General features: G+C 43.9%; 1 protein-coding gene across 3 annotated transcripts; it reads left to right on the top strand.

Moving 5' to 3' along the window:
• Positions 256–25,113, top strand: LOC100525350 (polyprenol reductase). 3 transcript variants are annotated; one of them, XR_298920.3, is made up of 7 exons: positions 256–598; positions 9,422–9,564; positions 11,852–12,049; positions 15,416–15,550; positions 16,794–17,498; positions 19,913–20,060; positions 25,056–25,113. XR_298920.3 is itself a non-coding variant. In XM_003128988.5 (5 exons), the coding sequence occupies exons 1-5, from the start codon at positions 378–380 to the stop codon at positions 17,051–17,053; spliced, it is 957 nt and encodes a 318-aa protein (XP_003129036.1). In that variant the 5' UTR covers positions 256–377; the 3' UTR covers positions 17,054–17,874. The 3 variants fall into 3 exon arrangements, 2 of the variants coding, with proteins under 2 accessions (XP_003129036.1, XP_013844742.1); XM_003128988.5 differs by lacking the exons at positions 19,913–20,060; positions 25,056–25,113 and having other exon boundaries at positions 16,794–17,874; XM_013989288.2 differs by lacking the exons at positions 15,416–15,550; positions 19,913–20,060; positions 25,056–25,113 and having other exon boundaries at positions 16,794–17,870.

The raw sequence follows: 26,898 nt of genomic DNA on the forward strand, positions 1-26,898 counted from the left end.
ATTCTGCATTGTTTCCACTTTTCCATTGAAAATAATGCTGCAATAAAAACTCTCAGGCACCGTCTTATCCGTTCTGCCTCTTTGAATCATACTGTTCAATCACATTCTGGGGTCCCATCTAGGCACCCCAACTCAAACCAGCGACAAAGGACAACCTGCTAGCATCAGCGGGACCCAGACCTTGGAGCCCGCGCGGTGGCGCGTCGTCTCCTCCCAGGGGGCGTGGCCTCCCCCAGGGGCGGGGCCTATCACGTCTCCGCCCCGCGCTGCGTCACCGACGTCCCGCCCGGCTAGCCCCGGGTGCGGTTTGCGTGTGCTGGCGTCTCTGCTGCCCCTCGCTGCCGACCTCCGGAGCGTGGACGCTGGGTGTGCCGGCCATGGTCCCCCGGTTGGAGGCCGAGCTCTTGGTACTGAACCCGCTGCGCGCCGTATGGCTCACGCTGGCCGCCGCCTTCCTGTTGACCCTCCTGCTGCAGCTCATGCCGCCCCGCCTGCTTCCGGGCTGCGCGCTCTTCCAGGACCTCATCCGCCATGGAAAAACGAAGCATGGGGGACCGCCGCGCCCTGCTATCTGCCGGGCCTTTGATGTCCCCAAGAGGTAACCGTGCTCGGGCGCGAGTCTCGGTGGCTAAAGCGTGCCGGGCTCAGACAGCCAGCAGGGGGCAGCAGAGGCGGGCGTGAGCCGAAGCGGACCCGGCCGGGGAGGCCCAGAGGAGTTCCCAGACAGGCCGCCCGCCTGCGCAGCCCGCTTCTGCTGCGTGGCCCTGGGGGCGAAATGCGCCGCGGTTCCGCCGTCACCGGTGATGCTGAGCCGCGCGCATCCTCGAGGGCGCAGGAAGGTGAATTGGTGGTTGCACGTAGTCTTTCCTTTGGGGAAAGACTTCCAAATTTAGGCCTGGTCACAAGTTCAAGTCTCTTTTGCCCCCAGATTCTCCTCCTTCCCTTCTCCTGCACTTTAGGGGCTCATCATCTGTCTTGAGGTCTGCGGAACTCACTAGAAATGAAGGCAAGCCCCCCCTTCGCTCCTCTCTGTGCCCTATGTGTCTCATCAATCCTCGCAGTCAGGACTAAGTCTGAGAAGCTGGTTACCGGCTGACGCCACTGACTCTCAAACCCGCACTTTGGCAGGTGCCCCTGGAGAAAATTGCCCGAGATGGCACGTTTTAGGCAAAGCAGGTCCCCCCAAGCGCCATTTGACTTTCAGCAAATTTCATAACTGAATTTAATGGGAAGTTACACCGTTAGGGCTTAAATAGAATTCTTTCAGAAATTGTAAGGCCTGTTTGGCGATATTTTTGTTTCTCTGTTTTTACTTTAAATTCAGAATATAGCCAGAACAGTGAGCCACCCACTTCTAGATGGTAGGAACAAAAGCCATGACTTTACTTGGAGGTACGTCCTAAGTTGGCATTTAGGAAAGAATATGGAGAAATATGACAGGGTTTATGATGTATAAACACCTTGGTCACTTACTGCTTAACCTCTCTGTAGGCAGTGCCCCATATTCACAGACAGGATAGGGCCTAAGTAAACTTGGCTTCCAAACCGTGGCTTCCCATTTTGGAGAAAGATTCATCAGGTATTAACACTGAGAGGGGAGAACTAGATCATTCTGAGCAACAGTGAAGGGAATGAGGTCCTGGGAAGAAGTAGAGGATTCAAACATGAGGATTAAACTTACTAGTTATTACAGGCTCTTTACAAGTGGAAATTTCCTGTTACTATTTTTGGCTTTGTTTGCTTGTTTGTTTGCCTTTTTAGGGCCACGCTGGTGGAATGTGGAGGTTCCCAGGCTAGCAGTCAAATCTGGCCTACACCACAGCCACAGCAATGCAGGATCTGAGCAGCATCTGCAACCTACACCACAGCTCAGAACAGTGCCAGATCTTTAACCCAGTGAATGATGCCAGGGATAGAACCCACATCCTCATGGATACTAGTTGGGTTCATCACCACTGAGACCCCAGGAGAACTCCCCTGTCACTATTTTTAATCAGGTTTCGACTATACTAAGTACTTTTCTACCTCATAGCGGAGGCATTCCTAGGTTGTCATTTATTTTAATGTTATAAAGTGAAGAAAAAAATTATTTTGAGAGTGTCAATTCTAGCAATTTATTTTCTGCATTTTGAAAAGGTACCAGTGGGAGTTCCTGTTGTGGCTCAGCAGTAATGAACCTGACTAGGATCCATGAGGACTCGGGTTCGATCCCTGGCCTCGCTCAGTGGATTAGGATCCGACGTTGCCATGAGCTGTGGTATAGGTTGCAGACGCATCTCGGATCTGGCATTGCTGTGACTGTGTCAGAGGCCAGCAGCTGTAGCTCCGATTAGACCCCTATCCTGGGAACCTCCATATGCTGTGGTGCGGCCCTAAAAAAAAAAAAAAAAAAAAAAAAAAAAAGGCAAAAAATAAATAAATACAACTTTTCCTTGTTCAAAATTTAGTAGTACTCTTAAAAGTGGAAATGAGCCTGTAAGTTCTATACTCCATTTCTAATGGACAGCTATAAATCATGTTTCTTCATCTAAAAGCTTAGGTAATTTTGTTTGGGATTATTTTTTCCTAAAGAGACAAGAATTAAACCTAAAATGAGTTCATGGAGTTTGATTTCAGTAGCCCTGTCTGATATTTTTCCTTTTTTTTTTTTTTTTAAGTTAATATGATAATTGTTTTTCTTGTTTTCTTTTTGGTTCCTAGCGTTTTGATTTCCCAGAAAGTCTGATTAAATATATGACCTAGAAAATGAGTTAAAGTGCTCTTGGCTTGCATAGTGTATTTGGAGGTACTTCTCTTTCTAATATTTCAAAATGTTATGGAAACACTGCAATTGAATGAGCTCTAGAGACAAAGAGAACCATCCAGGCTTTCCCTACTGGAGTTCAGGGGTCCTAACCAGCAGTCCAGGGGGGGGTCTGTGGATAGAATTTGGGGCAAATCAGATTGAAAAAAATTACATCTTTATTTCACTAACTTCCAGCTGATTTAGTTAGTGAAATAAAGTTCAGCATTTCTTTAATGATGAACGTAATCAACAAACCACAGTAGCATTAGCAGTACCTGCAATTTCGTGGCGGGTTTTTTTTAATATTACATTAAAAATATTGAAGGGATCTCAAAACATTATTTTTATCACTGTAAGAATACTATATTGTTATTCTCCACTAGATTTTGTTATTTAACACGTTGAAGAAACAGCACGTATATTACTATATCACATATGTTTCTTAGTGGTTATATTATCTCTATTTCAGTATAACTGGTTTGTAATCCCTAAGTATTTTTTGCTTGGCAAGGGGCCCGTAGTCATCACCAGACTGCCAAAAGAGTCTGTGGAAGAAAAATGTTAAGAACCCTTGTTCAAGGAATTCCCATTGTGGCACAGCAGAAATGAATCTGATTAGTAACCATGAGGTTGTGGGTTCAATCCCTGGCCTTGCTCAGAGGGTTAACAATCTGGTGTTGAGCTGTGGTGTAGGTCACAAATGAGGCTCAGATATGGCGTTGCTGTGGTTCTGACGTAGGCCAGCAGCTGTGGCTCCTGTTCAACCCCTAGCCTGGGAACCTCCATATGCCACGAATGTGACCTTAAAAAAAAGAAAAAAAAAAAAAAAAAAGAACTCTTGTTCTAGACTATAAACTTTCCATACAATTACTTTTGTCTTATTTGTTGCCATAGCCCTGGCCCAATCCCTGATCAGTAATTATCAGTGTTTTGAATGAATTTGAAAAAAAAAAGGTTTTAGGTTTAACTGGTTTGTTGATTAACTTGACTCCTTTCTCTGAGGGTAACTTTGGATGAGATACCTTCTCTTTCATTCATTTATTTAACCAAGCAAGATGTGGGGTGGTGGTGACAACACTGGAAAGGCTGTTCAGGAAGGGGTGGGGCAGGGATATGGCAGTTCAGTTCCAGAAGGCCAGGACAGATGGCCCACAAGGGACTTACAGAGCACAGTGGAGATTAGATTTTGTTCTGAGTATGTGGAAAGTGGCTTTAGGATGGGGGAAGGGGCATGGCATGATGTGGTTTATGTTGGAAAAGATGACTAGTCATTGTGTGGAGAAGACTGGATAAGAGGCTGTTACTGTGGTCCACACAAGAGGTTGTTCTATGGATTAGAATGTTAGCATAATTGCATCTGCTTGTCATATAGGTGGTGATGACATCCAAGCACATAGCACACGGCCAGGGACCTCCTCAGAACTCAGTAACCATTAGTTCCCTTCCTTAGTTAATGCCAAAACTCCCCTAACTGGTTCTGGGATCAGTTCTGGGAGTCAGCAAATATGTATTAAGTCAGATAACATCTCCTGACTCAGAACCATCTAGTGGCTTCCAACAGACAGGAAGAGCTCAAAGACCCTCTACCGTCTTGTCCCACCACCTCACTGACTTTGTATCTTATGGTTTGCCCCCCATGTAGCTCCAGTCCAGTTTTCTGGGCCTTTCTGCTAGTTCTTTCTCCTATCTCAGGGCCTTCACACTGCCTGTTTCCTCTACCTGGAAAGCTCTACCTCAAAATAGCCAGGTGGTTTATGCCCTCATTTCCTGTAATTCTGTTCAGATATTACCTTCTCAGTGAGACATGCCCTATTTACACTGTTTAAAAGTATAATACTGTCTTCTTTTCTCACCAGCTTTAATTTTCTCCTTAGCAGTTAGCACCTGCTGACATGCTGTAAAATGTACTTCTGTGAGTGACTGTGAGTATAAGGAAGGCAGGAATCCTTGTCTCTTGTGTTCATTGTTACATCCCCAGAGCCTAGATCAATCCCTGGCTTATAATGTGCACCAAAAGGTTAGATCAGAGGAGTGCTTGCTCAGGGCCCAGCCCAGTGTTACCATAAGAATATCTTACTCTTGCTCTCAGGGACTTGCTTCAATTAAACAAAGTGGCCAAGGGAGGAAAAAGAGGGAGAACATGTGGAACAGAACGAAGTGGAATGTTTAGACCTGCTTGCTTTTGTGGCTAGAGCCAAGCTGAGTCTTTTAAAAAATATATATATATGTATATATATAATGGAGTTCCTGCTATGGTACAGTGGGCTAAGAGTCCAACTCCTGTGACTTGGGTCACTGAGGAGGTGCGGTTTTGATCCCTGGCCAGGCGTAGTGAGTTAGAAGATCTGGCATTGCCACATTTGCAGTAGTTTCTGCAGTCCCTGGCCCAGGAACTTCCATTTGCCGTGGTGGGGCCATAAAGAGAAAGAGAGAGACAACCTTGAATAAAGAGGAGAACATGTGTCCTATGGAGGGCAATCAGGCAAGCCAAACAAGAGATAGAATATGCAAAATGTAGGAGTAAGAATCGCAGAAACAACTTTCCTGTGAATCAAAACCCCATGACATGGAGTTCCCTTCGCGGCTCAGTGGAAATGGACCTGACTAGTATCCATGAGGATGCAGGTTTGATCCCTGGCCTCACTCAGTGGGTTAAGGATCCGGTGTAGGTCGCAGACACAGCTCGAATCTGGAGTTGCTGTGCCTCTGATATAGGCCGGCAGCTGCAGCTCCAATTCGACCCCTCGCCTGGGAATCTCCATGTGCCGTGAGTGGGTGCAGCCCTAAAAAAAAAAAAAGAAAGAAGGAAAGAAAAAAACACCCATGGCACAAATATGGCACAGCAGGATGTGGCTTAGCAGCTTATATCAGGCATACCAGAGTGATTTGGGTGACTTTAAGGTTTGGTTTAAATTGGCATATGTGATGTAGGGTCAGAAAAGCAGGTTCAGGCAAGTCTAGCTTGCATGAGCAGGAGCACAGTGCTGTGATTTTAACTACAGTCACCAGGGCTGAGTCTGGACCCAAACACTGCCACTTACTGCGTGACCTTGGATGGATAAGTAATTTAACCTTCTGAGCTTTGTTTGCTCATCTGCCACATGAGGATAACCACGTCAGTTTGATAGGATGTTTGGGAAGATGAAATAATCTTTCACTGGTCTCCCCATAACTAGACTGTTCCCTTACCTAGTCACCAGAGAATTTTTTTTTTTTAACTTAAAAGAGTGAAATGAATGAGCAATGCTCTCTTTTTTGATTGTGATAAAATATACATGACATTTACCACTTTGACCCTTTTTTGAGTAGATACAGTTCGGTGGCTTTAAGTACGTTCACATTCCTGTGCAGCCATCACCACCATCCACCTCCAGAACTTTTCTGTCAGCCAGCGGGATTTTTAAAACATGAATTATCACTTGAAGTCAGTCTGTTCAGACAGCTCCCCGTCAGTGCCCTTATAGACCCTGTAGTGTCCTCCTCTCCTTTTTCATGGCCTAGCCCTTTGCACACAGGTTGTCCTACACTGTTCCTCAGGCCTTTGTGGTTGTTGTTTCCCCTGCCTAGAAAATTCTCTCCTTAGAAATTCACAAGGGTTACTTCTGGTCACTTCCAGAAGGCCATCCTTGACCACCCGCCCAGAGTGGCCCCCTGCGCCCTCTCTGTCCATTCACCCAGCATTAGCCTAGATGTCTAAAGGTGCATTTGCTCTCTGCTAAAAGGCACACTTCATCAGGGCAGGCACCTGGTCACAGTTTGCTCCCTGCTGAGTCCCCAGTTGCAAGAACATCACCTAGCAGGTTCGAAGTGCTCCATCATTTTTTTTGTTGTTGTTGTTGTTGTTGTGGTTGTTGTTGCTATTTCTAGGGCCACACCGTGGCATATGGAGGTTCCCAGGCTAGGAGTCTAATTGGAGCTGTAGCTACTAGCCTACGCCAGAGCCACAGCAACGCGGGATCCGAGCCGCGTCTTCAACCTACACCACAGCTCACGGCAACGCTGGATCGTTAACCCACTGAGCAAGGGCAGGGACCGAACCCGCAACCTCATGGTTCCTAGTCGGATTCGTTAACCACTGCGCCACGACGGGAACTCCCATTTTTTTTTTTTTAATGAAGGGAAATGGTTCAAAAGTTGCCCCTCAGAGATTCTCATACTAAGTGAAGTAAGTCAGAAAGAGAAAGACCGTTATGATACCATTTATATGTAGAATATACAATGTGGCACAAATGAGCCTATCTACAGAACAGAAACAGACTCACAGAGAGAACAGATTTGTGGTTGCCAGAGGCGGGGGCGAGGGGGGGGAGTGGGATGGATGGGGAGTTGGGGTTAGTAGATGCAAACTATTACAGTTAGAATGAAAAAGCAGTGAGGTCCTACTGTACAGCACAGGGAGCTATATCCAATCACTTGTGATGGAACATGATGGAGGATAATATGAGAAAAAGAATATGTGTATGTATATATGACTGGATCACCATGCTGTACAGCACAAATTGGCACAACACTGTAAATCAACTATACTTTACTACCAAAAAAAAAAAAAAAGGCATTAACAAAAAAGAAAAAGTCACCCCCAGAAGCCAACCCCTCCCCTTTCTGTGGCCTCCTGCTGAGAAAGGTGCTAGCGACTTTCTGCTCTGCTCATCCCAGACCTGGGCTCAGTTCCAGGAAGTGTGTCTTAAGGAAGGCCCTGGGAGACAACCCAAGGCCTGAGGCCTAGGGGTGGAGACAGGTGGGTAGAATTGACACTCTTGCATCAACTTCGGAGGAAACTAAGCTCTATAGGCTGGAGAAGATCCTTATTGGGAATAACAGGATGTCTCAGAGAGGACAGATCCGGTGATAGAATTTTTAACCATAGTGGGAAGAATTAAGTGGGTTGCTGCGGAGTGGTCAGACTAGATCAGTGTGTGTCAGACTGGGTTGTGGGCGTGATCTGGGGGCTGTGAGTGCTGGCACATGTATTCTGTATGGCTGGAAGGAGCCCCTGAACCCATGTGTGAGCCGGGCCATCTTACTACACTGCAGATTAATGAGACAAGGAGGGCCTAATGAGATGTGATGTGTTGAACACCGGGGAAGGTCAGATGACCTCCGGGCACTCTGCAGAGTCAGATATTTTGAGTTGATTTTTTTTTTTCTTTTTGTCCTTTGTTTAGGGCCACACCTGCGGCATATGGAAGTTCCCAGTCTAGGGGTCCAGTCAGAGCTACAGCTGCCGGCCTACACAACAGCCACAGCAACATAGGATCCAAGCCCTGTCTGGGACCTACACCACAGCTTACGGCAACACCAGGTCCCGACCCACTGAACAAGGCCGGGATGGAACCCGCATCCTCATGTATGCTAGTTGGGTTTGTTACCGCTGAGCCATGACTGCAACCCCGAGTTGATTTGAATAGAGAAAGATAGTAGAAGAATAAATAAAGAGACTTCACAGAGTTCCCGTCGTGGCTCAGTGGTTAACAAATCCGACTAGGAACCATGAGGTTGCAGGTTCGATCCCTGTCCTCGCTCAGTGGGTTAAGGATGTGGTGTTGCCATGCGCTACAGTGTAGTTCACAGACACGGCTCGGATCCCGAATTGCTGTGGCTCTGGCGTAGGCCAGCAGCTATAGCTCTGCTTAGAATCCTAGCCTGGGAACCTCCATATGCCACGGGTGCAGCCCTAGAAAAGACAAAAAAATTTAGAAAAGAAAGAGACTTCATAAAAAACCTGTGTTAGACCCTTGTGTCGTTTTAGATGATTTCATTGCAGCAAACCAACATTTTTTGTGTTAAATGAACATTATTAATTGCTAATAGCGATTTTTATTGGCTTTGTGGTTTTACTTTTTTCTTTACCGTGCTGATCGCAAAATAGGCGCTGTACCCATCAGGAGTTGATAGCCAGTTTTACGAGTTAAAGTTTGTCATGTTATTATAAAATATAACTTAGGTCAACACAATTTAGGAAAACATTGAATCAGAAGACTTTTAAGGTTTCTTGCAGTCCTGAGAGCCTGTGATTGTCCAAATCTTGCATAGCAGTTGTGTGGCTATTCTGGCACTACTACTCGAGATTTAGAAATCTTCCACAGATTTGGCTTGTGTTCATACAGGTCTGGGCTTCTTCTACCAGACCTTGGAGTCCCCTTCTTTTGAGTCTGAGTCATTCCTGTTACTGTGAGCTAAGAGAGATAGCTAGGTGACCCTCATCTAAGGTCATTCATGTTCGTCTTAACCTCAGGAAGCCTTTTTTTCATATGAGTTAATCAGTCCCATCATTTGAAGTGAAATTTTAGTTCCCTAAAATTAACGAACCCGACTAGTATCCGTGAGGACACTGGGTCAATACTTGGCCTCGCTCAGTGGGTCAAGGATCTGGCATTGCTGTGAGCTGTGGTGTAGGTCGCAGATGTGGCTCAGATGTGGTATTGCTGTGGCTCTCGCATTGGCCAGCAGCTGTAGCTCCAATTAGACCCCTTGCCTGGGAACCTCTGCATGCTGCAGATGTGACCCTAAAAGGGCAAAAAAAAAAAAAGGAAAACTATACTTGTGGAACGGGGGGAAGACTAAAGATAGTCCTCCTGCACAATGGCCTCAAGTGGATCTGCTCTGGTTATTGCCTACCATCTTTTCCCTTCGCAGGTACTTTTCTCACTTCTACATCATGTCAGTGCTGTGGAACGGCTTCCTGCTTTGGAACCTCACTCAAGCTCTCTTCCTGGGAGTGCCTTTTCCAGACTGGCTTCATGTTTTGCTGAGACTTCTTGGGGCTGCGCAGTTCCGAGGTAACAACTCCCCACTGCCTCCTCTTCCTGTCTTTCCACCCTGCAGGGAGCTGTTCTTGGTATTTCATAGCCACTCTCAGGCTCCTCCTCAGCGGGGCCTTGGAAGTGGATGGTGGGGGCAGAAAGGGTTCTTCATGGATCATAGCCAGACGGCCACGGGGAGGGCCCCTAGTCTCTCACCGAGGTCATGGCAGAGCCGAGAGTCAGCTTCCGTCCCTGATTCTCAGCAAGCACTGTGCTATGGACAGGACTGGCTGTTCTCTGCCTCTGATAATTTGAGTACTGTTGATAAGTCTTTACACTTCAGGGGAAAAGCTTTTAGGATCCCTTGGGTTTGCCTTGAAACATTTATCTTACATATAGTTCCAACCAAAATCTCATCTCTGGGCTCCAGAAATTTGATAGAAAATTACTTTTGATCATGGTTTAAAATGTTCCTTATGCCATAAGGCTTTGGTTATATAATAAAAATTGGCTGTAAATAGTTGACCATATGTTTAGAAAATAACCTTTTTTAAATTTGCCTCACTGTGCCTCGTGGAAAGGATACAGAGAACAACTTAAAAAGCAGGGAATTGAAGGTAAAAGCCATAAAGTGGCCTCAATTAATGTTAGGCATGGGGAGAGGGGCAGAATTAGAAACAAATTTTTCTGGTGCAATCTCTGTCCTTTGTTCCAGCAGCCAAACCACTGGCTTCTTAGGAACAATCCTTTTCTGTATGACCAGGGGAATTTGTTGCAAAAGGTGGCAGTTAGAAGGAAAAACCTCGGAGTTCCCGTCGTGGTGCAGCGGAAACAAATCCGACTAGCATCCATGAGGTTTCGGGTTCACTCCCTGGCCTCACTCAGTGGGTTAAGGATCCAGGGATGCCGTGAACCTGTGGTGTAGGTCACAGGCGTGGCTTGGATCTGATGTGGATGTGGCTGTGGCATAGGCCAGCTCTGATTCGATCCCTGGCCTGGGAACCTCAATATGCTGTGGGTGGGGCCTTAAAAAGCAAAAAAAAAAAAAAAAAAGGAATAATCTCTGCAAATCCTACTTGGAAGGGGGCATTACCTCAGTGAATCCCACTTCACCCATGAAAACTTCACCTCTTCATTTACTGTTTACTGTGGGGCTGGCTGGGGTTTTGGTATTTGGAGGGTGGTTTTGAGGAGTTTTATTTGTTGTTTGTTTTAACCTATTCCTGAAGAGTTAGAAGTAGGCTTTACTATATTTAAAGTAGAAAAGCAGGCAAAGCTAATCTCCGTGATGAACATCTCCATAGAGTTTACCCTGGGGAGGTTGGGGAAGGAGCAGTACTTGGAAGGGGACACAAGGGGGAGCTGGTTGTGTTTCACTTCTTAATCTAGCTGAGCTGTATGTGTGGGATGGGCTGGTTTAGATTGTGAAAATTCATTAGGCTGTATCCTCATTGTGTTTTTATGATATGTGTTTATGATAAGATTTTTAAAGACATATAGATTTTATGGCATTTTAAAAACTAGCATTTCTTTTGACTTCTTTTAGGGCAAGGGGTGAAAAGCAGATGGAAGACAGATCTCAAGGCTCACAGTCTCCCAAAAGTATAATTTTTTTTTTTCTCTTTGGAGCTGCACCTGAGGCATATGGAGGTTCCCGGGCTAGGAGTCGATTCGGATCTGCAGCTGCCAGCCTACACCACAGCCACAGCAACACTGGATTCTTAACCCACTAAGCAAGGCCGGGGATTGAACCCATGTCCTCATGGATACTAGTCAGGTTTCTTACCATTGAGCCACAATGGGAACTCCCAAAAGTATTTATTTTTTTTTTTTTTTAGTATGGAAAGAAATGCATAATATCCTCATCTGTTCATATCTCCATTTCTGCCTCTTACGTGCCTGTGTCTCTTGTCCCCCCATGATCACAGGGAGGCCCCCAGTGGGGGCTTGCTCCGAGGTAATCCAGGAACAACTCCTGACATTTTCACCTGGCTGTTCGTGCCAGGGTGGGGGTCGGGTTCTGAATGCACAGACGCTTTCACAATGATGGTCATGTAACCCGAAAGTCTTTCCCATAAAGAAGTAAAGGGACCTGTCTTTGTCTCAGCTCTGTCACTAGCTCACAGTGTAACCTTGAGGCATGTTCCTTGACTTTGCTTGGCCCTCTTCCCCATTCCCCAAAAAAGGACGTATTAGACTGGATGGTGTCTAGGGTCCTTTCCTGGCTCCAACCTTGTCTAAAACTGTGTTTAATGGTAGGGAAACCATAACTTTGAATTTGTCCTGGAGAGAAATGCTGAGCATGCTCCGTTCTGAATTGTAGGGGGTGAGCTGGCTCTGTCTGCCTTCTTAGTGCTGGTGTTTCTGTGGCTGCACAGCGTGCGGAGACTCCTCGAGTGCTTCTATGTCAGTGTCTTCTCTGATGCTGTGATTCACATCGTGCAGTACTGTTTTGGACTTGTCTACTACGTCCTCGTCGGCCTGACTGTGCTGAGCCAGGTGCCGATGGACGGCCGGCATGGTGAGTGGTTGCTAGAGTCCGACAGCTGGGTGTCTAAGGGACCCAGTGGGCGAAGCACTCCACAGAGCATTCTGGAAGTTTGACACATGCATGCCCAGTCCGCTTTGCATTTGAGGAACTGGGGCTCTGATTGTAGCTTTACAGATTCACCATGGCCAAAGGTACCTGACAGTTACCCATCACATTAACGTAACTGCCAAAACCTGGGAGTCGCCAGCGTGAGAAGTACATTCAGTAAAGAGAGAAAAGTGCAGAGTTGTCAGGAGGCCTGGTGTGAGGATGAAGACGTGGGGTTTCCCTCAATGGGACCAAAGTCTCTGGACTCCTGTGGAGTCCCTCTGAAAGGAAAGAGCCAGTAGGGTCAGGAGTGGAGCGGGAAACCAGGGACACACCCAAGAATAGGAGACAAGGTCTGCAAGCCAGGTGGCCTCACCAAAGCCTCATCCTGGGGTGGGGGAGAGGGTTTCAGGAGGGGAGGGCACATTGTCCTGCAAGGTGAAATCCTGGAAGACCAGAGGAGGAAGGGGTGCCTGAGCTCATGGTGAATAGCTGTGATTTGAAGAAGATGGAGGGAGCCATTTTGTTACCATTTAGTTGTGTGATTGTTTCTGTTACAACAAAGCTTTTCTTCAAGTGAGGCAGCCTGAGGGGAGAGCACAGAAGAGCACTGTGGGCAATCAGAATTCTGTCTATTAACACTTCTCCCCTCTCACTAGCCAGGAAGAGGGAAGCAAAATCCTGGCCTTTCCTTCTGAGGAGGAAATGAAATGTGACTTGGAGGTCAGGAGAGAGGAGGATTGGATGTCTAACATATATGAACATTGTTTTTGAAAAAAAATATTATGTGGGGTGATTGAAATGAGTTTTTAGTGCTGAGCTCACTTCATCTGTTTGGACACTGTAGGCTAGATCATTGGTGACTGTTTTCTCTTTGTACCAGCCCTCCCTGTTTCCTAAAGCTGCCCTTTCCCTCCTCGTAAATTGAGACCAAGGTCTGGATATTTCCAGTACTCAGTGGATGAGCTTTCTCCTCAGGTCTGATTTCAGAGTCAGTGGCTTTGATCATCCTCTCACTCTTGCGGTTGGACAACCCTGGCTCCAGGAGTGATTTTCAAGTACAGCTTATTGATGATCTTTCTCAATTCCTGGAATATTTATTGGCTCCAGCCACTCAGCTAGTATCGCCATCTAATTTCTCTGAACTGAATTGTCAGTTTTTCCTCCCTGAGCTTTCTGCCATGGCATCTTTGTGCTGCCGTGTCACAGTTTGAACTATCATTCCTGGAGAACCGTCCTAGGTTTTCACTCTAAGGAACTTTCCAGAGCACTTTGGAAGCCCACTAGCTTATAGTCTGTTAGTATAACATCTCTCTCCTGGAGTTTCCTCTACTGGTTGGACCCCAATTTCTGCCCTCTCTCCTGGAAAAGCAGGCAGGGAAAGGCTGCTGGGACACAAACTAGCTTGTAGACATTCCCTTCTGAAGCGTTTCTGAAACTTGCGTTTCACCCACCTGCCCTTCAAGAGGTCATCTGCTGTTATTTGGGACAGTATGGCCAGGACTGGTTCAGGAGTTCATTGAGAGAGAATACACAGAGGCATGTGCCAGCTGTGGGGTCTGATGGAAATAATAGGAGCTTGGAAGTTCCCATTGTGGCTCAGTGGTAATGAAGCCAACTAGTATCCCTGAGGACTTCTCAGGTCTGATTGCTGGCCTTGATCAGTGGGTTAAGGATCTGGCATTGTTGTGAGCTGTGGTGGAGGTTGCAGACATGGTTCAGATCCTGCATTGGTATAGGTGTGGTATAGGCCAGCAGCTACAGCTCTGATTTGACCCCTAGCCTGGAAACTTCCATATGACATGGGTGCTGCCCTAAAAAGCAGGGGGAAAAATGGAGTTCCCATCGTGGCTCAGTGGTTAACAAATCCGACTAGGAACCATGAGGTTGCAGGTTCAATCCCTGGCCTTGCTCAGTGGGTTAAGGATTTGGCATTGCCGTGAGCTGTAGTGTGGGTCGCAGATGTGGCTCGGATCCTGTGTTGCTGTGGCTCTGGCGTAGGCTGGTGGCTATAGCTCCGATTAGATCCCTAGCCTGGGAACCTTCATATGCCGCGGGAGCAGTCCAAGAAATGGCAAAAAGACAGAAAAAAAAAAAAAAAAAAAAAAAAAAAAGGAAAGAAGGAAAGGGGAGGGGACTGTCATGGTTCATTTGCTGTCCTCGTTTGAGTCCTGCCTCCAGGTACCATTTGGAATAGCTTGATCCTTGGTTCTCTTACCTGAATCAACTTTGCAGGGGCTCCTTCTTGACTCCAGAGCCTCGGGCTCTTTCCTGTTGCCAGTGGGCAGCTGAGTTTCTTCAGTCAAGTCCCTAAATAGCCCAACTGCTTCCTGAAGAACACAGGGAAGTCCTTCATTTGCTTTTCTGGTGCCAGTCCTTAGGAGACCCGCAGTCTTCCCATCTTCCTGAGTAGCTGGAGAAGGAAGAGGAAGATGAGGCTTTGAGTGTTCCTACTCCTGAAACGAAATCTCTCTGACTAGGTTCTCTCTAACCAGAAAGGGATACCATTTTGTTCTTCATCTTGCAGTTTACGTTTCTTTTCTTTTTGAGAAGCGTCACCCTTAGCCTTTACTTCCAGTGACTTTCTTCAGTAGCCAGAGCCAGTGAGTATTCCAGGTTTCCCTAGCCGTGGCTCAGGGTGAGATGCTTTAGAAAGTGTTTTTCTGGGAGTTCCCATTGTAGTGCAGCAGAAACAAATCTGACTAGGAACCATGAGGTCGCAGGTTCAATCCCTGGCCTCGCTCAGTGGGTTATGGATCCGGCGTTGCCGTGAACTGTGGTATAGGTCACCGATGCGGCTCAGATCCTGCATTGATGTGGCTGTGGTGTAGGCTGGCAGCTGTAGCTCCAATTAGACCCCTAGCCTGGGAACCTCCATATACTGTGGGTGTGGCCCTAAAAAGCCAAAAAAAAGAAAGTGTTTTTCTCTCAGCAGAGAGGTGTAAGAAAGACATAAAAGCAGGCTTAGAAATAAAAATGCAAAATAGACCCACCACACAAGAGTGCATCATGAGAGTGAGAGGCAGAGCTGACCTCTGTGCTTGAAGCACTTGAAGGAGCAAGAGAAGGGTCGGTATGGGATTCTCCACCGGGGGCCATGACACCTGCCCCTGGCTGAGGAGCACGCCTCCTTCATCCAGCGGGATGGTGTTCTCCCCTCTGGACTTGGGAAATTACATCAGGATGATGTTCTAGTCATGAGGAGCAAACTAAGTGGATAATGGTGTTCTACTGACAGTCATTTTTTTAATTCTCTGAGCCTCTGAAATTTTGCAGAGTCAGCTAATGAGATAATTCTTATTTCTGTAGTCAATGTGATAGGGAAGAATCTCGTGATGCAGGCTCGGTGGTTCCATATCCTTGGAATGATGATGTTCATCTGGTCATCTGTCCATCAGTATAAGTGCCATGTCATTCTGGGCAACCTCAGGAAAAATAAAGCAGGTGAGATATCCTTCAGAACCACTGCATGCAGATTTTAGCCCTAATTAGTTGACTCATCTATCAAATACTCATTTTTTGACAAGACTCTCTGGGTCTTGATCTTCCATAAAATGCGAGCCTTATGTTAAAAAACCGCTCTGGCCCCATCTAGCCCAGACTTCTATGATTCTGTTCTCTGCCCACATTTGGGGCCTACAATGCATATATATGTGTCTAACCAGCATTAGTACTACTGGTATTACTGTGCTGAGTTAGTTAGTATCATTCCAGCCAAAGCAAAAAATCGTTTTAGTTAGCTTATGTTGTCTTATCACAGATACAGGTTTTATTAGGCATTTTGAAATATTAAAAAGTGGGATAGTACTGTTCAGCATTTATCCAGTGAGTATTTTGTGCCTGCCCCATCCTGAGTGCTTTATACGTACTTCATAGTACTGGCCTGAAGTAGGTACAGTCTGCTTATTTGACAGATGAGGAACCTCATTTGACAGATGAAGAACCTGAGGCACAAGAGGTTCATTAAGCAACTTATCTAAACTTATCTAAAGTTACACAGCCTATACGTGATACCGCTAGTTTTCTGTACAGCATAAATTGATAGAACATTGTAAATCCAGTATAAGAAAAAAAAATTTAAAACAAAGTGATAGAGCCAGTATTTGAACTTAGGAAGTCTGACTCTAGTTTGAGCTCTTAATGACTAGCTTGGAGGATTCTTGAGATAACAGGCTTTCTTTGTGCTTACGGACAGTTGTTAGTGTAACCTAGGCATGTGACTTTTTAACATGGAGTACTTTGATGGGGGGGTGTAATGGCTAATGGCATGGTGGTTTGCACAGGTCTGTGACACCCTTTTCTAAATAAATTTTTTTTGTTCATTTTGGGTTTTGTTTTTTGTGTTTGTTTTGTCTTTTTAGGGCTGTACCCACGGCATATGAAGATTCCCAGGCTAGGGGTCGAATCAGAACTTCAGTAGGCGGCCTACACCACAGCCACAGCAACGTGGGATTCAAGCCATGTCTGTGACCTGCACCCCAGCTCACGGCAATCCTGGATCCTTAACCCATTGAGCGAGGCCAGGGATCAAACCTGTGTCCTCATGTATACGAGTCAGATTAGTTTCTGCTGAGCCACGACAGGAACTCCCATCTAAAGGAGTTTTTATAAATTATTTGGGGAGTGACATAATAAAACTTTCTTGTAGCAGCTTCAACGTTCACGGTATCTTCTTTTTCCATTTCAGGAGTGGTCATTCACTGTAACCACCGAATCCCTTTTGGAGACTGGTTTGAATACGTTTCTTCTCCTAACTACTTAGCAGAGCTTATGATCTACATTTCCATGGCTGTCACCTTTGGATTCCACAACTTAACTTGGTGGCTCGTGGTAACATACGTCTTCTTCAACCAGGCCCTGTCTGCTTTCCTCAGTCACAAGTTCTACAGAAGCAAATTTGTCTCCTATCCAAAGCATAGGAAAGCTTTCCTACCATTTCTGTTTTAAGAAAACCTCAGTCATGAAGAATGCGAACCAGGTGATGCGTACGATTCTTAAGGACCACGAAGTCTAGAGATCAAAGTACACTCTCTGCTGGACTGCTTGAAACTCTGTTCCATTTCTGTATCCAAAAGTCTTCACTGAATGAGCAAAGCACTATTCCTCAAGGAAAAGAGTCTTCAGAGAAGAAATACTTGTGACAGACCTGAGAGAGCTTTGTAAAACCAACAAACTGCTCAAAAGTAGATGAGACCTCTGCAAACTGCTTTAAAATCCGACTAACCAAGAACATACGAACAGCTTCAAACCTACACAGAGGAAGAGAGAAGTCATCCATGGCTTCGTTTTCGCTACAGACAAATTAACTAGACCACACAGTGTAGTAGGTGCTCAGTAACTGCTTATCATATTGCAATCAAGGCAGAATAGCCTTTGAAAATGACGACAATGTGTAAGTTATACCAATGGATTCAGAGAAAAATGAGTTTATGGGAATTAGTTTATACTTTGATTTATTACCACAGGGATTTCTGTATGTAATTAATCATTAGTAATCGTCTCCCCCTCAAATCATAGCCTGACAGAAAGTGTGAAACCTTTTATGTAATACTTTTTTGACGTCCCTTTCAAAGGAGTACCTTAAAAGTGAAAGCATCTGAAAATAAACTATTTTTATATTTATGCACAGAAGGCCTTCCTGAATGGAACTGACTTCCATGTCTGATGGGATGGTACTGTAGCCTCATTCATATGTAGTTATTCAAATTAGATTAATGTCTGCCTGAGTTTATTCTAATAGAATAAATCCAAACATGTTTAAAAATAAAGTTTACACTTGAAATAGCTTATGTTAAAGAAAACAGCCATGGTTGAATCAAGTGGCTATAAATGCACGGTATGAAAATAGAAAATAATATTATAGCCTGAGCAATGCAGTAAAAATTGCACATCTGTGCAGCATAAGATTTACTGGCTTATTGGCTGAGGTATTAACTATTCCTTTTATAGAAATGTCTTTTAGTTTACTGGAGACCAAAGTTTTGCAGTAACTGAGGGAAAGAACCTCATTATTAACCAAACACATAATGAAATTTACAGTCTAAGAATATCCTTCCCAGCCCCATCCTTGGAGGAGTCAACTGAAGCTTTTAAATACACTCTCATTTAATCTGACTTTAAATATATGTATGTCAGCCCATATTCTAAAATTCTTAGAATTCGGATGTAGCATTTTCTCCTCCAGCAATCAGATACCACTTCCATCAGCTGCTCAACCTATTCAAATAAATGACATACTCACTTCACTTAACATTTGGTTTTACCATCCTCAGGACCAGGACTCAGGAACACAACTTTCTACATTAGAAAAGTAAAGCATATAATGTTTTAGTCATAATTTTCACCCAAATGGCATGGATAATTTTTAGTAGCATATTATTTTGGGATGAAAAAATGTATTTTGCTTTAGCATGCAATTTTATGCTGGCTTAGACTAGGAATTTGACTGCTGTTCTGGAGAGCATTCCCAGTACCCCCTTCCTTGCCCAAACATTGCATTTCTATGTGAAAATAAAAAAGGAAGTAGTGATGTCCTCAGAGGGGTTCAGGGCAAAGTCCTGTGGTCTTTGAAAGCTCAACCATGGGAAATAATTCAGAACTGTGTGGTGATTGCAAGGTCACAGTCAGGATTGCTCTTTGTGTTGGTGAAGATGTTCCATATGCCTAAAAGGAGAGCACCAAAGGGAGTCTACAAATTCTTCACATAGGTGATCCAGAAATAGCCTGGGGGGGGGGGTGTTCTTGATTTTCCTGTTGGCTTAGTGGAATAGCTCTAATTTTTCCTCTTCTGTTGCTATTAAGTTCCAGGAAATGATAGTCAACTACCTCCAAACAGCATTCCCTGGATTAACTACTGAATAACAATTAAGTCTCTGAGTTGTAGCTCATCTTCTACACTAACATTTGCGTTCATTGAGCATAGATTATTTTGTCCACAAAAGCTTTGTTCTATATTCAATGAGTGGTTATGGCTAAAATTCCTATCAAAAAAAGAGGAAGCCTTTGCTGGAATTTTTATGTAAGGCTTAATGGATAGTTTAAGGGGACTCTAAACATTTGCATAACTAAAGTTAACTGAAAATTCAAGGACCATTGATAAGTAATGTATCTCAAAATGAACTGATATGTTAAAGATCTTAAAATAGTAGATCAACAAGTAGAAAATCTTATACCTGTCTAAGCAGGTTTTGCCCACTTGCTCACATTGTTTATCAGAAAAAAAAATTTAACTGATTTTTATCAGGATCTCACATTAGTCTAGTGTTCTAAGATTTTTCTGACAAATGGACAAGAAGCCCTGAAGGTGGCAGTGGATCTTTAAATCATCCACGTGAGTCATACTTCATCATTTTCCGCAAATACCAAAGATCTCCTAGGAACCCATCTATTGGTTTTGGGGGAAATTTTTAATTATTCAAATAAAAACTGTACTATGAAGAGCTATTCTATGACATATTTTTTTTTCCCACACCCACAACAATGGAAGATCCCTGGCTAGGTGTCAAATCTGAGCCACAGCTGCAGCAATGCCAATCCTTAACCCACTCTATCCAGCCAGGGATCGAACCCTGCATAGGATCTTTCTGTGAATTAGAAAAGTCATTACTCTAGGAATATCCTCATGAGAGCGGGGCATGAACCTTTGTGGGCATACAAGGTAACTGTTGATGGGACTGTAGCTCACTGAGTAGAGCTTGAGCTGGGTCTCAGCCCACTCACTGTTGAGCCTGGTGTCTTCTATGCGGTGCACAAACTGCACAACCTTCCCTAGAGACCCTGCTCATCATGCTGCCTGTCTGTCTGCAGATTCTGTTCACTCTTGAAGAAAACAAGACTTGATTTCATGGAATCATCTCATTGAGAAAGACCATAAGAATAAAACTAGAAGGGGAATAAGCACTCCATGCAAATCATCTGTGTTTTCCACACACAAAAAGGAGTTGATGCTTATCAGGTAAGTGACCCTCAAATCATAGACTGTTCAGATGCTAGGATGATGACCCCACATAGAATACTTTGCTTCGCTGATTACCAGCCCTTGTCTTTCCAGCTCACAGTTCTAGTACAGCAACTCCAACAGTCTTTCCAACTTAAGGGTTCCTCCAATATATTGATATCATGACATTATGATTGTCTGCATTTTTCTGTCTTTTCTTACCTCCTCATCCTCCTTCAATTCCAAGTGAATCACTCTAATCTTTGTACACATCCCCGACTCTATTGCTCCTTCCTGCTGATTTCACCAAGACACCCCCCTGGTTAGATTCAGCCCTCCTTCCTTTGTGTGTGAACAGCCCCCTTCATATTGGTGGCCACTAACCTCAAGCGGACTTCTGTGCTACCATCATACTAAACATCTCTACTCCATTCACTGTGCCATTCTACTGTCACATCTCTGTCCTCAGGAAAAACAAGATGTTGGGAGAGGAATTCTACAGAATACCAACACGACCTGTACCCACCTGAGCATCTGCCCATAAACATTGTCTGCCCTCATTACTATTGTTGAAAGATACTTCAAAAAAAAAACAAAAAACTAACAACAACAACAAAAAACCATGATCCTCATACAAATATAAAATGAATATGTGCCTTATTTTTGGTTTTTTTTCCTTTGCTTTTTTAGGGCCACACGTGTTCCCAGGCTAGTGGTTGAATCAGAACTACAGCTGCCGGCCTGTGCCACAGCCACAGCCACACAATAACTGAGCCGAGTCTGCGACCTACACCACAGCTCACAGCATCGCCAGATCCTTAACCCACTGAGCAAGGTCAGGGATTGAACCTTCATCCTCTTGGATACTAGTCAGCTTGTTATGGCTGAGCTACAACAGGAACTTCCATCTGTGCCAAAGCTTTTATTGAACTCATTAAATAATGAAGAAACTAGTAAGATGTTAGCATCAGTTCACAGAAGAATTTCAAAGAGCAGACACATAGGGATGATGAGGTATGCCAAAATGAATTCGCTTAATAGATGCCCAGCTGGCTTCTGTAGTGGCGGAGAGAAATCAGTTGTGCCTCCATTGTACAAAATTCATTTGCATGTCTATAGAAAATAATTTTTTTGCATTCCTGTGAAATGTCTGTGACTTAGAAAGTTATAAAATAGCTCAAAGACAAGGTGCAGATAAACTGAAGCCTGTGCTAGACAAAACACCAGTCATATTTTTTGCTCTTTTCAAATTCATTTATAATTTTTTCCTGAAAACATAAACAATATCTCTGGATTTTTACTCAAAGCCAGGCCCTCTCCTTGAGCACTAACTAGATTCCACCTGAAGACATTGGTTAGCCATTCTTCCAACAACTAAATCAGCAAAGTTCTGCCCTTTCTCCATTGTCCCATCAGCAGACAAATACCTTTTTTTTTTTAATCATTATTAAAGTGTAGTTGATTTACAATGGTTCTTTGATCTCTGTTGTACAGCAACGTGACAAAATCACAAATATTTCCCTGTGCTGTACAATGCCCATCCATTCCAAATGTAACAGTTGGCATCCCCTAACCCCAAAACATAACCCCATTTCCCTCACCAGATACAACCTTATTTTTCTGGTGCCTTTGCATCAAAACTAAATATTTATTTTTTTACCAGCTACAGTTCTTTTTCTTTCACTACTAAACCCACTCCATTTACTCTCTAGACCTCACAGCTCCACTGACACTGGTTTTTTGGGAGCTTTTTTATCTTTAGAGCCACATGCACAGCATATGAAAGTTCCCAGGCACGGGGTCGAATTGGAGCTGCAGCTGTTGGCCTACACCACAGCCACAGCCACATAGGATCTGAGCTGCATCAGCAACCTACACCATAGCTCATGATAACGCTGGATCCTTAACCCACTGAGCAGGGCCAGGGTTCTAACCCATGTCCTCATGGATAGTAGTCATTTTGGTTACTGCTGAGTTATGATGGGAACTCCTGCCACTGCTCTTAATGTCTCTGGCAACCATGCTAAATCAAGGGGTCACTTCTTAGTAAACATATGAACATAGAGAACTAGGTCACTTCACCTTGATACACTTCCTTTAACTGACTCCAAGACTCCACACACTCTTGGTTTTCCTCCTCCCTCCCTGGATGCTCCTTCCTGGGTTGCTTCACTGATTCTTTGTCTTAACCTGACTTCTGAATGTAGGAAAACACCAATTCCCAGTTTATAGTCACTTTGTCTATCAATAGATGTTGATCTCATGAAGTCTTAAGACTCTAAAACTGTTTGTGTACTGACAACTTCAGTATACATTTATCTCCAGCCTAAACATTATTCTTCAACTCGAGATTCATGTCCAACTGCCTGCTTAAGGTCTCTACATGGTGTGTAATTGATATCTGGAGTTTGACACAATTAAACTTGAACTTCTGATTTTCCTCATCCCCCACACCTGATCCTCCTACAGACTCCGTTTCTTTACTTACTCAGTGAAAACAGTGGGGTCTTCCGTGACTCTTCTCATTCTCTCTCTCATTGGCCTCTCACACAGGCCAATCAGTGGTCCTATGTCCTGATGTCATCCCCGTGACCATGACTAATGATTTGAGCCACCGTCATCTCTTGCCTGACTGCAGCAGACTCCTTATTGATCTGGCTTTTCTTCTTATTTTCTCCAGCTGATTCTCAATACAAGCCAGAGCGATCTTTCCAAAATATAGATCATATCACTGCTCTGTCAAAACACTGCAACAGCACCCAATTGCTCTTAGACTAAGTCCAGAGTTACCAGCTTCGAATATGATATGACCCCCAGTCATCTCTCATCTGCTATCCCCAGTTACCTCATCTGCTATTCTTGCTCTCATTCCCTCTTCCTACACACTGGCCTCCTTGTTGTTCCCTGGGCATATCAGTCATGCTCCTATCAGAGCCTTTGCACTGGCTGTCCCCTCTGTGTAGACTTCTCTTCCCCCAGAAAGCCACGTGACTAACTCCCTCGCCTCTAGTCATTGTGTGATTTGTTGCTGTGTCATGAAGTATTCCAAATCTTAGCAGCATAAAAGGACAAAACAACTCTCATAGTTTCTGTGGGTCAGGATTTCAGGTGTCCCATGACTGGGTACCTGTGCCTCAAGCATTCACTGCAGTCAGGATGTCAGGAGGCCAGAGGTCCCTTCAGTAAGCTCCCTTGAGGGAAGACCCCCTCCAAATGCATGTGGCCTTAGCAGGATTCAGCTAGCGTCATGGGTTATTGAACTAAGGGCCAAGCCTCCCTTAGGTCCCTGCCACATGGGTCTCTCTGTGGGGCAGCTCATAGCATGGGGCCTAACTTCCATCAGAGCAGGCAGGCAAAGCCATGAAAGGCAGAAGGCCACCTGTTTGTGACCTAGTCTTGGAAGAGACATCCCATCACTTTTTCTGTGTCTGTCTGTGCGAAAGAAGTCACAAGGTCCAGCTCACTCTGCAAGGAAGGGAACTATTCAAGGCAGGATTATGAGGAAGGTGTGGGTTAGCAGGGCCATCTAAGAGGCTGCCCACCAGTCACCTTCTCAATAAGGCCACCTGATTTAATGCGGCACCCTAACCCTCTCAATCACATTTTCATCTCCCTTTATTCTCATGAGCCATAGTAAATCCTTACTATTTTGAGCAAGTTTTGCAGTGGTTTGTTTTATAGCAATAGCTAACTGATAAACTATCTTCTAAAACACGAAAATAAGGAGTTCCATTGTGGTTCAGTGAAAATGAATGCGACTGGTAACCATGAGGTTGCAAGTTCGATCTCTGGCCTTGCTCAGTGACTTAAGGATCCAGTGTTGCTGTGAGCTATGATGCAGATCGCAGATGCAGCTCGGATCTGGTGTGGCTGTGGCTGTGGAGTAGGCTGGCAGCTGTAGCTCTGATTCAACCCCTAGCCTGGCAAAGTTCATATGCCAATGGTGCAGCCCTAAAAAAGGAAAAAAATAAATAATAAATAAAAATACAAAAACTACAATGAGGAGTTCCCGTCGTGGCGCAGTGGTTAACGAATCCGACTAGGAACCATGAGGTTGCGGATTCGGTCCCTGCCCTTGCTCAGTGGGTTAACGATCCGGCGTTGCAGTGAGCTGTGGTGTAGGTTGCAGACGCGGCTCGGATCCTGCGTTGCTGTGGCTCTGGAGTAGACCGGTGGCTACAGCTCCGACTCAACCCCTAGCCTGGGAACCTCCATATGCCGCGGGAGCGGCCCAAGAAATAGCAACAACAACAACAGACAAAAAAAGACAAAAGACAAAAAAAAAAAAAAAAAACTACAATGAGCTTTTTGACTTATGCTTATTATTTTATTGTCTGTCTCCCCTCACTGGAATATAAGGTACATGAGGGTAGGTTTTTTTGTTTGTTTAATTATTTGGAACACAGATGCATGTCTAGCACTAGAAGAGTGTCTGATACATAACAGACAGTTTTTATTAAATGAATGTTTCTGTTGTCAATGTCATATGCAAAAGTCACTAATCCCCTTCATTTTCTTTATTGTGGAATTGCAATATCTACCTTACAAAGCTGTGAGAACAGGTTATGTTGGTAAGTGAAAAGCAGTGATCCAGTTGTGCATTTGTACTACCAAGAAGCCAGTAAAAATATAGTAAGGGGGAAATACAATGAAATTCAATCAAAAGGAAAGCTTCGGAATCCATAAATTGTTACAAACCCACACAAATTTGTATTAGGTTTTATAAGAGAAATAGAGCATTTTCGGGAAATTAGAGTACATATATTTTTTCTTCAAAGTATTAACATTAAATCTGTGTTTAGTGATGAGGACAAAGATTACTCTTCAGCCTGATTCCTATTTCTTTAATTCTTGTTCCCTCCAAATTAAAAAAAAAAAACAAAAAAAAAAAAAAAAAAAAAAAACCACTGTGAGATTTGTTGCATCCTGACCTCTAGACCTCTGTTTCCTTGTGGCCTGCTAGTAAATAACTCTGACCATGACTTTTTTTTTTTTTCCCTGTAAAAACTACAGACTCAATGTGATCCCTATCAAATTACCAAGGACATTTTTCGCAGAACTCGAACAAAATATTTTAAAGTTTATTTGGAAATACAAAAGACCCAGAATAGCCAAAGACATCCTGAAAAAGAAAAAAGGAGCTGGAGGAATCAGGCTCCCTGACTTCAGAATATACTACAAAGCTACAGTCATCAAAGCCATATGGTACTGGCACAAAGATATAAATATACATCAGGGGAACAGGATAGAAAGCCCTGAATTAAACCCACACACCTACAGTCAACTAATCTATGACAAAGGAGGCAAGAATATACAATGGAGAAAAGAGCCCGTTCAATAAGTGGTGCTGGGAAAACTGGACAGCTGCATGTAAAAGAATGAAATTAGAACACTCCCTAACACCATACACAAAAATAAACTCAACATGGATTAAAGACCTAGATATAAGACCAGATACTACAAAACTCTTAGAGGAAAACATAGGCCAAACCCTCTCTGACATGAACGACAGCAGCGTCTTCCCAGATCCACCTCTAAGAGTCATGACAATAAAAACAAAAATAAATAAATGGGACTTAAAGTTTCTGCACAGCAAAGGAAACCCTAAACAAAATGAAAAGACAACTCACAGAATGGGAGAAAATATTTGAAATGAATCAACTGACAAGGGATTAATCTCCAAGATTTATAAACACCTCCTACAGCTCAATACCAAGAAAACAAACAATCCCATCAAAAAATGGGCAGAAGATCTAAAGAGACAATTATCCAAAGAAGACATACAGATGGCAAAAACACATGAAAAGGTGTTCAACATCGCTCATTAGAGAAATGCAAATCAACACTATGAGGTACCACCTATCATCGGCCAGAATGGCCATCATCAAAAAGTCTACAAACAATAAGTGCTAAAGAGGGTGTGGAGAAAAAGGAAACTTGTTACACTGTTGGTGGAAATGTAAATTGACTCAAAATCACTTGTGGGAATGTAAATTGACTCAATCACTTGTGGAAAACAGTATGGAGATTCCTCAAAAAACTAGAAATAGAACTGCCATTTGATCCAGCAATCCCACTCCTGGGCATCTATCCAAAGAAATCGACTCAAAAAGACCCATGTACTCAAATGTCCATTGCAGCATTATATATAATAGCCAAGACATGGAAACAACCTAAATGTCCATTGACAGAGGAATGGATAAAGAAGATGTTTTTGGTTTTTAAGGAATCTCCATACTGTTTTCCAGAGTAGCTGCACTAATTTATATGCCTATCAACAGTGTATGAGTGTTCCATTTTTTTCCACCCCTTCTCCTGTATTTATTGTTTGTAGACTTTTTGAAGAGAGCCATTCTGACAGGTGGGAAGTGATACTTCCATTGTGGTTTTGACGTGCATTTCTCTGATAGTGACATTGAGCATCTTTTTGTGTGCTGTTGGCCATCTGTATGTCTTTTGGAAAATGTCTGTTTGGGTCTTCTGCCCATTTTTCAGTTAGGTTGTTTCCTCAACATTTGAGTTTTATGAGTTGTTTGTATATTTTGGATATTAACCCCTTATTGGTTGTGTCATTTGCAGGTATTTTTCTGGAACCCTTATTGTGCGTAGTGTGGCATATTTTCAATTATTCCATACATCATGTATATTGGCTTCATTCTTTTTTTTTGTTTGTTTGTTTTTCTGACTGCTGTCCTGATTGGTGATTTCCATTATTCTATCTTTCAGATCCCTTACTGGTTCTTTGTCATTTAGTCTGCTATTCATTGCTTCTAGAGTGCTTTTTATCCCAGCAATTTGTCCGTTTTTGACTGGTTCATCTTTATAGTTTCCAGTGCCGTTACAGTGACCTGCGTTT

Source organism: Sus scrofa, chromosome 8, assembly GCF_000003025.6.
Source record: "Sus scrofa isolate TJ Tabasco breed Duroc chromosome 8, Sscrofa11.1, whole genome shotgun sequence".
Classification (NCBI taxonomy): Eukaryota; Metazoa; Chordata; class Mammalia; order Artiodactyla; family Suidae; genus Sus; species Sus scrofa.